General features: G+C 41.7%; 4 protein-coding genes across 4 annotated transcripts; 1 reads left to right on the plus strand and 3 right to left on the minus strand.

Annotated features, from left to right (window-relative positions):
- Positions 1-3598: 3598 nt before the first annotated feature.
- LOC108116998 (retinol dehydrogenase 14) lies at positions 3599-5824 on the minus strand. The gene is given in 5 exon segments (XM_017229163.2): positions 3599-3977; positions 3979-4463; positions 4556-4628; positions 4630-4695; positions 5669-5824. Coding segments are annotated over 5 exon segments (1011 nt in total). The 5' UTR covers positions 5810-5824; the 3' UTR covers positions 3599-3731.
- A 1352-nt stretch (positions 5825-7176) lies between these two features.
- On the minus strand, positions 7177-10461 carry LOC108116821. The gene is made up of 3 exons (XM_017228871.2): positions 10157-10461; positions 9775-10098; positions 7177-9701 (listed from the first exon to the last, which is right to left on the minus strand). Exons 1-3 carry the CDS (start codon positions 10459-10461, stop codon positions 7532-7534), a joined length of 2799 nt encoding a protein of 932 aa, XP_017084360.2. The 3' UTR covers positions 7177-7531.
- Positions 10462-11284: 823 nt separating this feature from the next.
- Positions 11285-12345, plus strand: LOC108116808. Its single transcript, XM_017228856.2, has 4 exons — positions 11285-11454; positions 11510-11806; positions 11907-12082; positions 12170-12345. The coding sequence occupies exons 1-4, from the start codon at positions 11350-11352 to the stop codon at positions 12225-12227; spliced, it is 636 nt and encodes a 211-aa protein (XP_017084345.2). The 5' UTR covers positions 11285-11349; the 3' UTR covers positions 12228-12345.
- Positions 12346-12417: 72 nt separating this feature from the next.
- On the minus strand, positions 12418-15348 carry LOC108117005 (V-type proton ATPase 116 kDa subunit a1). Its single transcript, XM_017229173.2, is given in 5 exon segments — positions 12418-12735; positions 12790-13033; positions 13095-14561; positions 14563-14967; positions 15100-15348. Coding segments are annotated over 5 exon segments (2535 nt in total). The 5' UTR covers positions 15253-15348; the 3' UTR covers positions 12418-12469.
- Between the last annotated feature and the right edge of the window lie 409 nt (positions 15349-15757).

Genomic DNA, 15757 nt, shown 5'->3' on the forward strand with positions numbered 1-15757 from the left:
GTATTATCATTATATGACAAATCTAGAAATATGGATTTTCATTTGCATAATGGTAAAATCACTTTAAAACGAAGGACATTGTTTATGCAACTTATATTTTAAAAGGCCAAAAAGTAGGCTATGGTTTTTTGTACAACGTTGTTTCTTTTACTTTATATGAATTTCCAAAATTTCCACAAGATTTAATATTTTATGATTATTTTTCTCTCAGTACATGGGTTCTGCGAGGGGGCTTAAGGGGTAGTTGATATGGACTTGCAACCATTGATCGTCTTCGTCGGCATTCTGCTTCCTTCGCTCCATTGTTTTGTGGTTAAGTGAGGCAGTCCATCGGGCCAAGTCGGCAACCCCCTTGAATGCTTCTGTAACTTGTATCTTTGTATCTGGCCGTGTGTATCTGCTTCTGTTGCGTGTATCTTTGTGTCTTTGATGCTAATTCTCAGTTGTAGCCTGGCCAATGACGAATGTCTATCGATCGATGCTCTTGTCGCTGTGCCAACAATTGTGAATAGTTCGAATGTTATTTGATAGTTCGATTTGTGGTTGAAGCAGAAAAAGCAGGGAATAAATCACAAGCCAGATGGAAAAGCTAAGGGAAATTGTGAAATATGTTTGTCTATCAGAGTTATATTTATATATATTAGAAGATATATACACCATCCGTTCACCCCCCAATTCAGATCGTTCACCAGCAAATCAAAAAGGTTCACACGCCCGAAAACGAATTCACCAATTGGTAAAATCAGTTGAGTGCAAAGGCTTGCAGTGATCGAGCTATATATCCCCCATATCATCTTACCTTATCGATGGGAATTTCAGGTCAAAACCCAGCCAACGTCGTGTGTGTTAAAATCAGATCCACAGTCTGATCAGATCTGAACGAGTTTTTTTTCTTTTCGGTTTTGGTTTCAGTTTCATGTCAACAACTTGGCTAAGGACATGAGCCTGTCTCTGCTGCCGATTGTCAGAAGGGATTAGGATCCGTTCCTTGAGGTAGTAGCTGGTAGCCAAGTCAATCCGGTGGTATCAATAACAATTATAGCCTCACATCCCTCAGGTGTATTCAGGTGTCAGCTGATCAAACTGCCCGAATAGCAACAGCTTCCCTTCTCTGGAGTGACCGCAAAAGCTAATGAATCTGTGAATTTGCTACAATTTAAGCCGAAGGGTAAATAATTCTATAAAATCCTCTCACTAAAAAGACCTGTTATCACACCAGTCTATCAACCACCTTATCATCAGCACGTGGAAATGTTTGCTCTGTGGCTTATTGGTAGCTTCTGTTTGTTTTGTGTATTTAAAATGACAAACAATGGGAGGACATGATCCTGATGACTCTACTACAACTACCCACCCCTTGCGATTCCCGTGTTGCCAACAGCAACGCAAATTTCACTCATTTTCATTCGGATATTATATGGTATGTGTACGAGCACATTTCTGTGTTCGCTTCGTTTCATTTCTTTTGCCTTCGCAGCTCTGTATTCCGTTGTGTATTGGCGAGGCTTCAAAAATCAATGAAATACTTTTCGGGCGGCACTGGTGGGGCTTCTCCTGGTTTTGGCTGCGCTTTGCTTTTTTATGCTGCCACTCAAGTCATTCAACATGTTAATGCCATTCGGTCATATTAGATGCCGTGCCGGCTAAAATCAGCTAAACCAGCTTGGGTCAAAAAGGGGAAGTTAAGAGAGTATGAGATGGTTATTAAATGATGGTAATTTGTTTCGCAAATCTTTGATGATTTTGTATTATATTGCCGGACTTTGGATCATTTTATCTGAAGAAGAAAAACATATTCCTAGAAGGTCCAGGTTGCTAAATTAAACCTAAAGTAATTTTATAAATAAATGCACTTCGAAAAATTTTTGCAAACTATATTGTAGCTTCATCATTTGACTTTATAAATGGAAAATGAAATAAAATGAACATAAATATATTTTTTACAAGAATTTAAAGGACTTGTTATTGTTGCCATAAACGATTTCTTTAATTAATATTGAAATAAAAAAATAATATTTCAAAATGAATATAGCTTAAAACTTATTAACAGTCAGACGTTTACTAAAATTGGATGACTATATCCTGAGATGATATTAATAACATTTAGAATGGCTCAAGCTTAGTGTTCTACGAACAAAGTCACTTAGTTTGTTTATAAAATTTCCTCTCAATAGATCGACAACTGCCGACGTATATATGGTTTCTATGATATCCCATAACTTAGTGAGAATTGTAATATTCTTGAACTGGAGTTTTTGGGACATCTGTGAGTACAATTGGGCCGTCAGCCCACGCCCTCGCCCAAAGGAGAAGAGTATCGATGACCGCGTGACAGGAGCAGCCGTTGCCAGTTGACATTTTGCTGGACAGGATGGAGAAGGACGAACCGCTGTCCTGACAGCTGGACGAGCCGGGATCGGGACTGCCGCATAACCCACTTCTTATTAAAAACCTAAGCCAGCTTATTAAATGCGCGCGACTTATTACAAACCCTCAAAGAGAGGTATATATTTTTACTGTCAAAGGACTCCCCCAAGAAAAGGAGACAACTACTTGAATTACATCTGAACTTGGCCACAACCATGTCTTTTCGTCCTGTTTGGCTGTTAGTACACTTGAGTGAAGCGCGCCAAATTGAATTTGTAAGGCGATACTTTTTGAAAAACAAAAAAACAAAGTAGAGTCAGTACCAGAAGGGTTCATTACTGGATGGCCTTATCAATGCATTTCCTATCACGAAGAACAGAAACAAACCAATGTAGCAATAAAAACGCGGTTCTTGTTTGTTTTTTATTAGGGAATCACTTCCGCAAACAAATGCTGTGAGAAAATCTAATTCATGGTGTACAAGTTTCTCACAGTAGCGAATTAAGGGGCGTTTGGTACCTCAATTATCTGCGTTGCCACACGCTCCTTTAGCGTTAATAGCCTTTTGGCGAACCGCAAATGATTATCCTGTAATCCTTTGGATAAATATTAAATTTCAATTACGCCATTTAACATATTATTAGCTAAAGATCGGCACTATCATCATCGTTGAGCAGGTCACGTGCCCGTCGAGTAGCTGATAATAATCTACCGCAACCCTCCTTTTGCCGCAGATACAAAAGTGATGACAACCAGCAAAAAGGATGCGTCTGCAATTTTATCAGATTATACATGTCGTTGGAATCCCTTGGGTGTCCTCCCTGCTATCCTCCCCTTCGGTCCTCATCAACAGGTGAGTGAAACCGGCGAAATTTTGTGTGAGAATTTTTTGGCTTTCCTCCCGCCCTGGCTGCCTTCTCCATGTATATCGGGTTACTTCACCCGATTGGCGGCGCTGTGATTTGTCGTTCTCCGCAATTCTCATGAACCAAAATTGAAACGCTGTGTCCAGGATAGCTATCTGATGAATTTTAAACAATTATTCTGGATTTATCAATTTAAATTTGCAAGTTCTGACTACCACTGAGTTTGTAATAGAGTACCGGCTGCTATAGCTTACAGATTCTGTAATGTTTCAGAGTTATCAAATGTTAAAGTCGAGTCTTCTTCACAAAGAAGACAACTAGTGACCTTCAAATTAAACAGGAAATAACAGAAATATCTTTTAGAATTAATTTTACAAAATTGTATTTATTGAGATGAAAAACTTACACTACATTAAACTCCCCCTTTATAACAAGAAAAGCAAATCAGTTAAATGCGCTTAGGCGCTGTGCACTACCTCTTAGCCCTCGATTACTATCTTAGATCTTCGGTTCCTGGGGTGTAAGCTTGACGATCTTAAGTGACTCCTCCCAGATCTTAAGACCCTTCTCCTCGTCGAGGGCAGCGGCATTAAGGGTAGCCTCCTTGCAGTCCATGAAATATTTGCCAGAGACGTTCGCTACCTCATCGGATGTTGCCAAATAGATGGTAGTCTGGGCTCCAGCCTTGGTGGTCTTGAAGAATCCCTTAGTAATGGCCATCATGGGCAGGTTAAGAGGGAAAGGGGACATTGCGCCAGATGCCAGAATCGATCATTCCCGGATGCAGGAAGTTCACAGTCACCCTGGTGCCCTCCAGCCTCTTGGCTAGCTCTCGGGCGAAGTAAATGTTGGCGAACTTGGACACGTAGTACAAGTAGGCAGCCGGGAAAGTTCCAATCGGATTCAACTTAGCCAAGTTAACTGAAGACAGACGATACAACTCCGAGGCCACGATCACAATACGAGCCGGAGCACTCTTCTTCAGCACATCAATGAGCAGGTGAGTCAGCAGGAAGGGACCGTAATGGTTGGTTGCCATGGTCAACTCTACGCCATCCTCACTCGTCTGTCCTCGGAAGGCCAAAGCCATACCGGCATTGTGGATCAGTACATCAATCTTGGGTTCGGTCTTAACAATATCAGCAGCGAACTCCCGGACGGACTTCTGGGAACCCAAATCCAGTTTCTTAACCAGGACCTTGCTGTTGTTCGTTTCCTTGATGATTTCATCTGTTTATTGGAAAAATAACTATTAGCTTTAAATTCTAATCATATTTATATCGAAAAATATATTTTTTTTTTGCATATTTCACCCCACTTACCCTTCACTGCATTGGCGGTCTCCAAATTCCTGCAAGCCATGATAATGCGGGCTCCACGTCCAGCCAAATCCTTTAGCCGTCTCCTTGCCAATTCCGCTGTTGGCGCCGGTAATGATAACTGTCTTGCCCTCCATCTTTGTCTGTAATCAATGTCATAGGTTAATCAGATAATAGTAAAACGCAATCGTAAATTACAAGGTCTTGGGTGTTTGGAACTAAGTTTACAATAGTAATTAGTAGGCACTTGGTCACAGTCACCGTAATAGCACAGTTCGTCTGGAACGGAAGGTATCTTAGTTTCCATACCCATTAACGGGTCTCTTAATTGCCGTCCGAGCTGAGAGCTTTCTCTGAATCATAGGTAAGCGATCGCCCAGATTGTAACCGAGATACTAAAGCTTAGATGTTTTGTGGGATCTAGACAATGTACGGTCAGGTGGTAACCGTATCTCACAGATGTGACGTACCGCATCTCTCAGAAAGTATCTAATTAAATCTGTAATTAAGTCGACGCGTCATAACTGGCCAATATAGTAACGAGATTGTGCTTAGTCTTTTGAGCAGCGAATTCATATTAATTAGATTTTTATCGTCGGAATGCCGGAACAGTATATACTATTTTTTATGGTGTTTTTCCAGATATTATGAAATATTCCTAAGGTTAGGCTGAAGTCATTTCAATTAAAGATCTTAAATCTCATTATAATCAAAATTAGATATGTATAACTACTTACAATATTTCTATTATTATGAAGAGTAAATGCTGTTAACTTTCTGAGATTAGTTAACGTGCCTTATACTTAATTTGTCATTTCATTAAACTGTGGTTCTATGTAAAAACTTGGCTTAGTAAGTTATCGTAAATAAATACCTCAAACATGAATGAATTCTATTGTCTTTTAGAGAGCAATATAATTAATATGTATATGCGAACCTAATTATAAGACTGTGAAGAATTCGCAGTGGAAGTGAATAGAGTACCCATAAAAAAAGAAAATTATTCGAGTCATGTAGCGATTTCTGGGCGCTAGGAAACTATTGAACTTGATTTTTGGATATCATGGTTACTGGGATTTGGTTTTTTTTGGCGATTGAGGGAGGTTCATTTGTTACCTCGGTGAAACATCGTCCCGCCGTGATGCGCAGATAGAACCGAATGCTCATCAGGGTGGCCACAATGGCGGCCAATGAAGTCATGAGGAAGATGTCGCGCACATAGTGCTCGGTTGGCAGCCAACCAAAGATGAAACCCATCCTACAAAAATATTCCGAGGTGTGTATACTACATATCTATATTGTATATATATCCGTGTCAACATGCAAATCAGATTATATAATATCTAAAGCCAGCGAAGGCCAGACGATTGTCTTAGGGCATAACGAAACAAGTTTGGGTTTTGGTTTTTGGGGTTTCGGCTTTTTGGGTTATCGGTCAGTCGGCGAAGGTTTTCATAATTCACAAATCGTTTATCAGAGTCTGTCAAAAATCGATTTTCGAGACTGTTGTGAAAACTAACACTTTCACTTTCGGATACATGTGCGTAATTATGGCTTATTATGATGAAACGCCGAGGAAAAAACAGAGACAACAAAGTTCATTGGCAGCCGAAAAGAAAGAAGGTTGAAAAAGAAAGAAAGTCTGAAGTTTCATGTAGTTTTGAGTTTCTGGTTTTTTCTTTTCTGTCTGTTTTTTTTCGCTGTCCACGTCACAAAGATTTCCGAGTGTTTTCCTCAAGACTCCAAGACTGGCTCTGGTTACGCTTGCATGCACCGCTTAAGAACCCCCCGATGATGTGCCCCGTACAACCCCGCCCCGAAATGCAGTCTCGAAAAAGAACAACTACATAAAAGAAGTCTAGAACTGACCCGTTTTCGATGATTTTAGCCAGAGCTACAGACTAGTTTTTAAAGTGCGAACTCACCTGTTTTGGGTTTTAGTTGATCTATAACTTATGGCAACTGCTGCTGGCCTGCACTTTGGACTATTATTTGCGGGACGAATCGGAATTGGTAGATCCAAAAAGCTTGTGCCACAACCTTCGCCTTGAACGACTGCTCGGAGACTGAAATCCGAATTCCGATTATAAAGCCGAGGCTGCGGAGAATGCGCGATCGTCTCCACTTGGCTTGGTATTGCCATAGTCGCGGTGATTTTTGTTATTTCAGTTATAGCCATGGTAACAGGTTAGCCGCTTTCTTAGCTCCTCTTTGCGCCCGTCTTCACCTAGTTGGGTCACTCGGAAAAAAAGAGCGAAACAAAGAGGGAGAAAAACAAGTTGCCAACAATAAGAGAAAGATCTTGGGAGTGGGTATTCAAGAAAGTGGGTTTAGAAAAGCCACCTGTTGGGAGCTTCTTAAAGCTTCACAGTCTTAATGTGGCTAAAATAATGAGCTTGAAATTAAGTAGGCAATAATGGCTGGTACTTAATGTTTATAATAGCCAAAATTTTATTACTAAACAAGAAATTAAAAGAAATGCACAATTATTTAGCTCATAAAAAACTTTGCAGGGCCAGCTTCTTAAGATTTATTTTTAATGGCCTAAAAAGTAGAATTCCATGGGAATCAGCTATATTATTTATCAAAAATGTTATATATAAAGTAATAAAATGCCAGTAAAATTATTTTATATTTCATTTTATTTAATATATCTGACATAGAATAGGTACAATTGAGAAAGCTCAACAATCTAGCAAAAGCTTAGTCTAAGCCCATCTAGTTCGTTGTCTAAGTCCTGTGTTTTTATTTCAAAGAGATAATTCCCTTAGAGTTATCACTCAAATAATATACCATCAACTGCATTAATAATTCTATTATACATAAATACATATTTACATTAGGTTTTAATGCTTAATACACAATTTAGTTGATTGCCATGAGCTAAATATTTTTACTTTTCGATGTTGTTTTGTCTGCGGGGTCTTTGGGTTTCCATATCCGTTTCCAAGTGCTTGGTTAAGGTGTTGTACCACTCGTTCATGTGGTTGGAGATGATGTTAAAAAACGAGAGACCTTCGATTTTACAGTGCTAACGAGACTTTCCGAAAGGGATGTCAGACTACGATCCTTACTAGAATTCTGTGACTTGCTGCTGATCTTCATTATTTTAGATTCCTTCTCCTCTTTGGGTTGGCTGACATCCTTCTCTGCATCCTGCTCCACCTTGTACTCGTAGAAGGTATACCTTCCCAGGGGCATCATCTCGTCGCGATCTCCCTTGTCGATGGAGTTGGAGGGGAGCTCATCGATGGAGTTTTGTAGGGCACGACGCCTTCGCATTGCTGGAAGATCCCACCAAGAGGTAATTCCTTCATCCAGTTTCTGAGGAAGTTTCTGATGCAGAGCTGGCGTTGGTTTCTTCGTTCCAAAAAGGTCCTGTGTGAGAGGTTTCTTTCCAGAATTTTCTGTCTCCAGTGAACCCTCACGCATGCCCTCATCTCCTAGGGAAAACTCATGTTCATGCTCGTTGATATGACTAAGGAAATGCTTTCCCAGCTCTTGTTGGGCCTGCAAAAAATCATTGGCTACATGGCCTATCCTGGAATGACGTCTTCTGGCACTTGGTACAGGTTCCACATCCTCTTCGGGCTCTTCAGCAGGTTTTGGTTTGATTGCAGCAACTTTGGCCATGGTGGCCTTGCTGGAGAAGGGTTCTGGAAAGAGCAGGGAGTTCAAAGTGGCACCCAGGTTCAATCGCTTGTTCTGCTTAGGAGCCGGAAGAGCCTCAAAGAATTCTGTGGGCAGAAGTCGCAATTTGCCACGACCTTCGGTTTGATCTGGTTCCTGCTCCTGTGCATCGTCCTTTTCCACAGACCTTGGAATGATCTTCAATTGGTTTTTAGTCTTGGTTCTACGCCTCTTAGGGACTTCTGGCTCAGCTTCCTGTTCATTCTCTTCGCCATCTACACTCTCTATATGCTTCAAATGGACATCACCTTCCGGAAGACGTGTATAGGTTGGAGTCTCCTCTGATTTCTCTCCGATGCGCTTGAAGAACTTCTCTTCATCAAATTCGTCAAAGTCGAAAAGTGGCTTGTTTTTCCTTTCAGGTTTACGGATCTCCGTAATCTTCTTGGTCAGTGCAGTTTTCTTACCCTGACGATTGTAGAAAAAGGGTCCCGAATAGCCGGAAGTACTGCGTCTGGATCGATTTTTGCCCATGTCACGGGTTTGCTCGAGGACCTGATACAACCAGGCCAAAGCTTTATGAGGTTTCACAGAATGTGATTTGGACTTGTCCTTTTCTTCGCCCGACTTTCGTTTCGCTGGAGTGTCATCCTTGAAATGCTGCAGCAGGCGATCGAGAAGGGTTTCTGGAGTTTCCTCCTTATCAATGACAAATCGTCGATTACGATTTATGGAACTCTGTACCGATCCCCTGGCTACCGCAGTTTCCTCGATCAACCGCTGGAGTAACCGATCGGCGGAACTATATCTAGATGATTTGCGTTTCTCCTTTGAAGATTCCCCACTTGAATCACCCGCCTCCATCTCCGTGAATTGACAATGTTCCAGATTGACATCGGGAAGGACCCAAAAACTCACTGACATGCTGGGCGTGATCAGTTGTAGTGGCTTAGTAGGATCAATGGGTTTGATAAGAGGACGCAAAGTGGCATTCAGGTGCAAACGGACATTATTCAGCTGGACCCTTTGATCCAGACCAGTTAGTACATACTGCCAGATCTCACTGCTGCTCAAGTGATTGGCGCTCTTCACCGTAATCGTTGTGGGTTGCTCTTCGGTGTTGACTACCATAAAGGCCAATCCTCCAGAAACGGCGTTCGCACAGTGAGTATACAGCTTGTTGCTCGGAGCATAGACATTCAGAGGTCGTGCTGGGAACACCCTCGATCCCATGACCTTCTTGAACAGAGCAGTAACATACAAACTGAAGTTGGGTTGCTCAAAGTCCAACAAGGACATGCGCTTGAAGATCGTATCAAATCCACTAGTGGCCGCATCTCCCATAGTTTGGGCCCACCGCAAGGCATCTGTAGTCTCATCGCCAACCAATCTCTGCGAGGATCGCTCCTCCGGCAAAGTCAGCCACAAGGGAACACGTTGCTGCTGAAGAATACGCAGGGCTGGATCGCTGTCGTACAGGTAGCTTCCCAAACTGGACTTGGGTAGCATGTTTGCTGGCCTGGAATAAAAAAAAGTTGGTTAAAAAGTTTTAAGTGTCCTATATATATTCGATAGAAAATTTTACTACTTACTGTGTCCAACCAAAAGCTGTATTCAAATCCTTGGACATATCCACATATTTCTTTGTTTCATCTGCACTACTTCCTGCTGAAATGTCCGCCCCCATCAATCGCCAGTCATCCACATATGGCTTAAAAGTATCCGTCATCAGTTTCAGGGTTCGGAGTTCCTGGACATAGTCCTTGGCCCTTGAGGTTCCAAAATCTGTGCCCAATTGCCATATGCAATCTGTGATGCCCACCATATAAGAGGTGTTTAGGATCTTTAGTGTGTGCATGGAGTCCCACTCATCTGGGGCATAAGGAACCGGAATTATCATGGTCCAGTTTACGGCTCTTTGAAAAAAAAACGAGGTAATCAGTGAAAGAAGTAGAGCAGAAACCTTTCACTCACTGCGTCCAACGATTAAACCCCTTCCAGATAATTTTGGTGGGGTTTCGCAGCCTAGTTGGTGCATTGGTGGCGAAGTAGAAATCACCCACGAATTTGATGTGGGAATCACCCAGGAGATTGGCTAAATTGGTAACAGCCTTGCGATTTTTACCATCCAGGGCATCGTATAGATCCTCCGGACGGACGGCGAAACTCACAAACTTTTCATTCACATCGTTATAAGGACGATTCACATGGAGCTGGACTAGGGTATCCGCCCTGCTCACAACCACTAGGCCCAGTAGAACCAACGACAAATACCACATATTTTAGCCCAGAATTAGAGTTACGAATAGAAAGGTAAAGATAGGAGACCTGCCCGTTGCTTGATGGCTCCACAACTGACCGGAGTTCTGCAACGACCACCTCTAAATAAACTCCACCACTTGAGCACTTCCATCCAAATTCGCTGCACTGCGCAAGAATTTTCCGCTGAGCGCTGCCCTCAATGCGATGAGATGACCTTTTTCCGATGCACCGCCAACGTAACCCAATCCAACATGAAAGTGGGCCGTGGGTTGGAATGCTGCGTTTATCAATGAACCATGAGGTGACCCACTAAGGTTGGGGTTAGACTTCAAAGGCCATATTCTTAGGCATCCTCGCTCACGGTCACGGTTTATTAGAACTTGTTCATGCAAAGTTTTGTATCTTTTTGTTAAATTGTCACGTCTAATATTTTAACGATTTAGCAAATTTTTATCGATAAGCAAGTACTTTATAAATAATAATATTATATTTTTTTTTGTTTAGAAAAATGTAACGTAGAATATTTTGTGAGCTGTTTAATAGGGCAATTTGTAATTATTTGTATTACGTTTATAGTTGTACCTTTATCTATCAAGAAAAGAAATATATTTTTAATCAGTTATGCAAAGAAATTAGTTACATTTGTTTATCAATCACTTTGGATTATTCTGATACTAGCTCTAAACAGTTATTTTAATGCTTTATAATTCAAAAATCGCGCTTTTTATATATCGATAAGAAATTGATAATTAGCCACTATCGAAATCTACGTGTTGGTCATTATCCAACACTAATTTGTGCGCCATTTTATTTGATATGTATTCCTGCAGAGCTTGGGGAGCAACTGTCAGATAATATAATTTAATTTTAATAAAGCGAATTAAAGATCTTTAAGTAGACAAACAATGGAATCTAACACAGATAAGAAAAAGGAATTTATTAAAAGTATTGTGAAACAAGCAAGGGGCGAAGAAATGACCGTTTATATTGAGAGATCCCTGACTGAATTGGTATGTTAAGCAAACTATTAAATATAGCTTAAACTCATTTTAATTTTATATCTAGCGTGCTGTAAATTCCCGTCGAGCAGCTAGAATCGCTGATATGAACAAGCAGATGGAATTACTGATGGCCGAGAAGTACGCATATTTGATCTATCTTAACAATGTCAAACAGGATCAAAATCCTGTGCTAGGAATTGATGTTGTTAGATCCAAAAACGAAAATATAATGAAGAATCTAAATAGGCTGATCAAGGCGAAAAGCTCTGTGGCTGAGGCCTACCACGAGCACTGTAAGAAAGCTCTTGAGGCCAAAGTGGAACTGCGACAGCAGAGTTCCTTCGATGAATTCACATCCATGGTAAACCCCCAATCCTTAAGCAGGCTCAGCTTATGTACCGTTTTAGAAAGCATTTAAAACTATTTTTTTATTACTAATTATTTTATGTTAACTCTTATAGCCATTCCATGAACTGCAGAAACACATTAAAAAGATGAAAAAGGAAGTGGTCGAAATACGTGAAATGACGGCTTCGAAAGCCAAGGAGCTAATTACCAAACAAAAGTTATTAAGAGAAACCAAAAAGTCCTTGGCCTATGAAACCCGTGTTCTGTCTAACATTGAAAGAGATGCCATGTAAGTACTTTCTATAATATAGCTGTATAGCTATAATGTTTAATAGAATTTTAGCCTAAAATTAATATTTTTACTACTTTTTAACAGGGAAACATTTGAAGATCTAAAATCGAAGATTCAATTTGAGCAGTTAAAAATCGTATAAAACTACACATTTTGAAATTTCTGTCAAGTATTGGGTTACCTTTCTGAAAAAGTCAAGCTTAAATACGAACGACGAATATAAACATTCAGTTTATGTACTCTTAGGTAATACCCAAATGTTTCAAAAAGAAAATATGAAATATTATTTGAATTGAAATCGTTTTTGTGTTAATAATATAAGCTGTTTAAAATATTTTGTAATGCTTCTTTTATTAAACTCTTTAAATAAGGACTAACTTGTGTTTAATCATCCTCGACGACGATCAAAATATCCCTGAAACAGAAGGGTGTGAACGGATAACCGTTTCCAACGTAAAATTTGCTCATGAACTCCACCCAATGCAGACGCAAAGTATGCAGGAAGGCGGACAGACCCTCCATCATCACCATGATGGCGATGGTGAAGAACTCCCAAACAGCGAAAGCTAAGAACACCCCAATAGCTCCTACATAACCGTCAATCTGGAGTCCCATATCCAGCACCATGGTCCACAGAACCTCCGAAAGCTCTAAAAAAAGATTGATATTAATGCTTATCGATTGTGGGCCAAAGAGATTCTTACGGGCATGAGCCAAAGACAAGGCCCAGAGGCGAAGATATGAAGCCGTGTGAGAGATGGTACTGAGAATATACTCGATTGTGTGAATGGCCTGATGGATCCAGATTTCGCTCATTGGCTCGTCATCCTCCTCACTGTGTCCGCCCGACTCATGGGCCTCAGCTACTTCCGTTATTATGATCTCCTTGCCTGTGGTGACCTCAATCTTCTCCACGATCTCATCGACCTCCACCACTGGACCAGCTGGCTAATGGGCCGATAACAAATATATGTCATTAAAAAATAAAGATGTTTTCCCAAAATCTTACCTTGTTACGACGATGGTATTTAATGTACAGAGGCTTTCCGAGCAGGATCCAAGGAATGCATAGAATGGCCACCACTAGGAAGATCATTTCAAGGTTTCTTTGAATGGGGAACATGTTAACATCGCAGCCAGCCGAGGCCGTCTCAGTCTTGAAAAGCACCATGTCGATGAACATGATCAAGACGGAGGGCGCACACCCGGGGCTATCGGCCACCACATCGCTGGTTGGACTGTACTTGACCCACTTGTAGAACATCATGAAGCACATGTAGCCGAACATGAGCAGCAGGAAAAGGACCTGGGGCACGAACTGTAGGAAAATGTAGGCGTATTTCTTGAAGAAAACAAAATTCTCCACCGACATGCACACGCCAAAGACCATGTGCAGTACTCCGAAGATGATCGAAAGCTTCATCTTGTAGGTGTTCAAGAATATGATCTTATTGGAAGCGGACTGCCAAACTGGATCGATACCCATGGGATAAACACCACGCGTGGCCACAGAAGGGTTAAGTGTCAGGGTGGGGTTGGTCAGCACAGTGGTTCGATTGTACACATTAACCCAACGGGTGCCGAATACATTGATCGATTTGGAGAATATGTCGTTGTAGTGGAACCCAGTGTACATGGCAAACAGACCCATCAGCATAATAATATATCGTCCGGCGAAGAATATAGTCCAGATCTCACCACCTCGTTTTTTTAGCAACCGCTTCTCGTCGATTACCATCCAAAAACCAAGAAGGAAAAGAATTGTTCCGTGACCCATATCTCCAAACATAACAGCAAACAAAAAGGGGAAGGTTATGCAGGTGTACAGAGCCGGATTGACCTCACGATAGCCAGCGATTCCATAGGCATCAATCAAATTTTGGAATCCACGGGTAAACTTGTTGGTACGGAAATGAGTCGGTGGTTCCTTTTTGGTGTCCAACACATTAATAAACGAGGGCACTGTGCTGCCCACACTGGCTGAGCCAGCGGCCAAAGCGATTTCAACTTGCTCTAGCTCTCTCTTGGGCACCCAGCCCTCACCAATCAGGCACTTACTTCCCAGATCCACGTTGAACAGGTTTAGAATATGGTAGATGCCCTTCATTTTTTTGACCATGGCATTCCAAGTGGGTATTTGCTTCAGGGCAGCCTGAAGGACGCAGGTCCTATGATCACTCGTCTGGTTCATAATAGCCTGCAGATCCTCAAGTCGGATCTTCACGTTCTTGACCATCTCCTGCCGCTCGGAATGGGAACTGGGACAAGGGTACATGTGGGCATGGAAGCCAGCGCACACCTTACGAATCCTGGCCTGAAGTTGATCGCCCTGGAAGAAGACCACAAAGACACTCTTGTGTAGCACATTGCCTGTCTTGGGGTCTGTTAGGGCCACGTCCACATCGCATCTGCGAACGAAGACATTACCACGCGAAATGCGCCACAGCATGCGCTCAAAGGCGTACTCCCTCTCCCTGCTTAATCACTCCAGCCACGAATCCCAAATGGCCATTGGACTGCTCGGGATCGCGGTGAGTTCCCTTCTTGTTCAGATCGAAGTTGTGCGATTCCTGGTCCGAGAAGAACTGATCAGTGCGCTCCAGCACTTGAATCATCTCGCTGAGCTCCAAATAGCTGGTCTGCAGGTTAATATGGTTGGCAGCCAACTCCATAATCTCGGTCTCTGTCTTCTCCAGATGCAACTCCAAATCAATGATTTCACGTGGCTGCGGAGCCGGTGGGAAGTCGTCCATTAGTTCGATCACCTTGTGACCCTCCTTGTTCAACTCAGAGGTCACGTACCGGATGCGGCGCTCCAATTCATCACAGCGTCTCACCTCGCTAATGAATTTACGCTGCTGGGCGTTTTGTTTCTCGTTTAGCTGTTATAAGGATACAAATAATATATATCAGGATATAAATGAAATGAAATGAAACTCTTTGGTTAGCTCTATCAATGCTGATCGGTAAAATGTCCTGCAAATTTGAAATATCCTATCATAGCTATAACTTACGTCACGGAACTGAACCACTCCTACTTCTCCCAAAGCTGCAATCGTATCATAGGCTGCCTCCGGCTGCAAATACATCTGCACCAAGGACATAACCTCACTGCGGAAAATGCTATTGCTTTCCTGATTGGAGCCACAGCTCCACCACTTGGACATGTTCACTGATCCTATTGCTCCTTTCTCGTGTTAAAAAATTCCGGAGTCGGCTCCGCACTTTCAGAGCGCTGTTGGCGAACTGATCGGTGTGGTCACTTGACTTGGACAAGGAAGGTTCTGAGGTAATTGCTGACCCACGAGCAACTTTCTGGCTTATCAGAGTCGCCTGTCTTGGATAAATATTTGGGGAACTCGGTAACCCATTCGAACCATCCATCAATATGATGGAATGTCCGTTACCTCTATTCCGATTCCCCTTTCGCAAGCATTTTCCTTATCAATAAATGGTTCGCCTTGGCTGTAATGCTAAACCAGTTGGAATTAAAAACCAATTGTCAGATAATTAAAAATTGATTTCCAGTTCATAACATACATATATCTGTAAATATCTAAATAAAAGTATAGACACACATATGTACGGATTTTTAATTATCTGAAGAATAAACATTTTTGTTTGACATCCCAAAAGATAGCTATAAAAATTGGATGTATGTTGATAACGATG

Source organism: Drosophila eugracilis, unplaced genomic scaffold, assembly GCF_018153835.1.
Source record: "Drosophila eugracilis isolate 14026-0451.02 unplaced genomic scaffold, ASM1815383v1 contig_415, whole genome shotgun sequence".
Classification (NCBI taxonomy): domain Eukaryota; kingdom Metazoa; phylum Arthropoda; class Insecta; order Diptera; family Drosophilidae; genus Drosophila; species Drosophila eugracilis.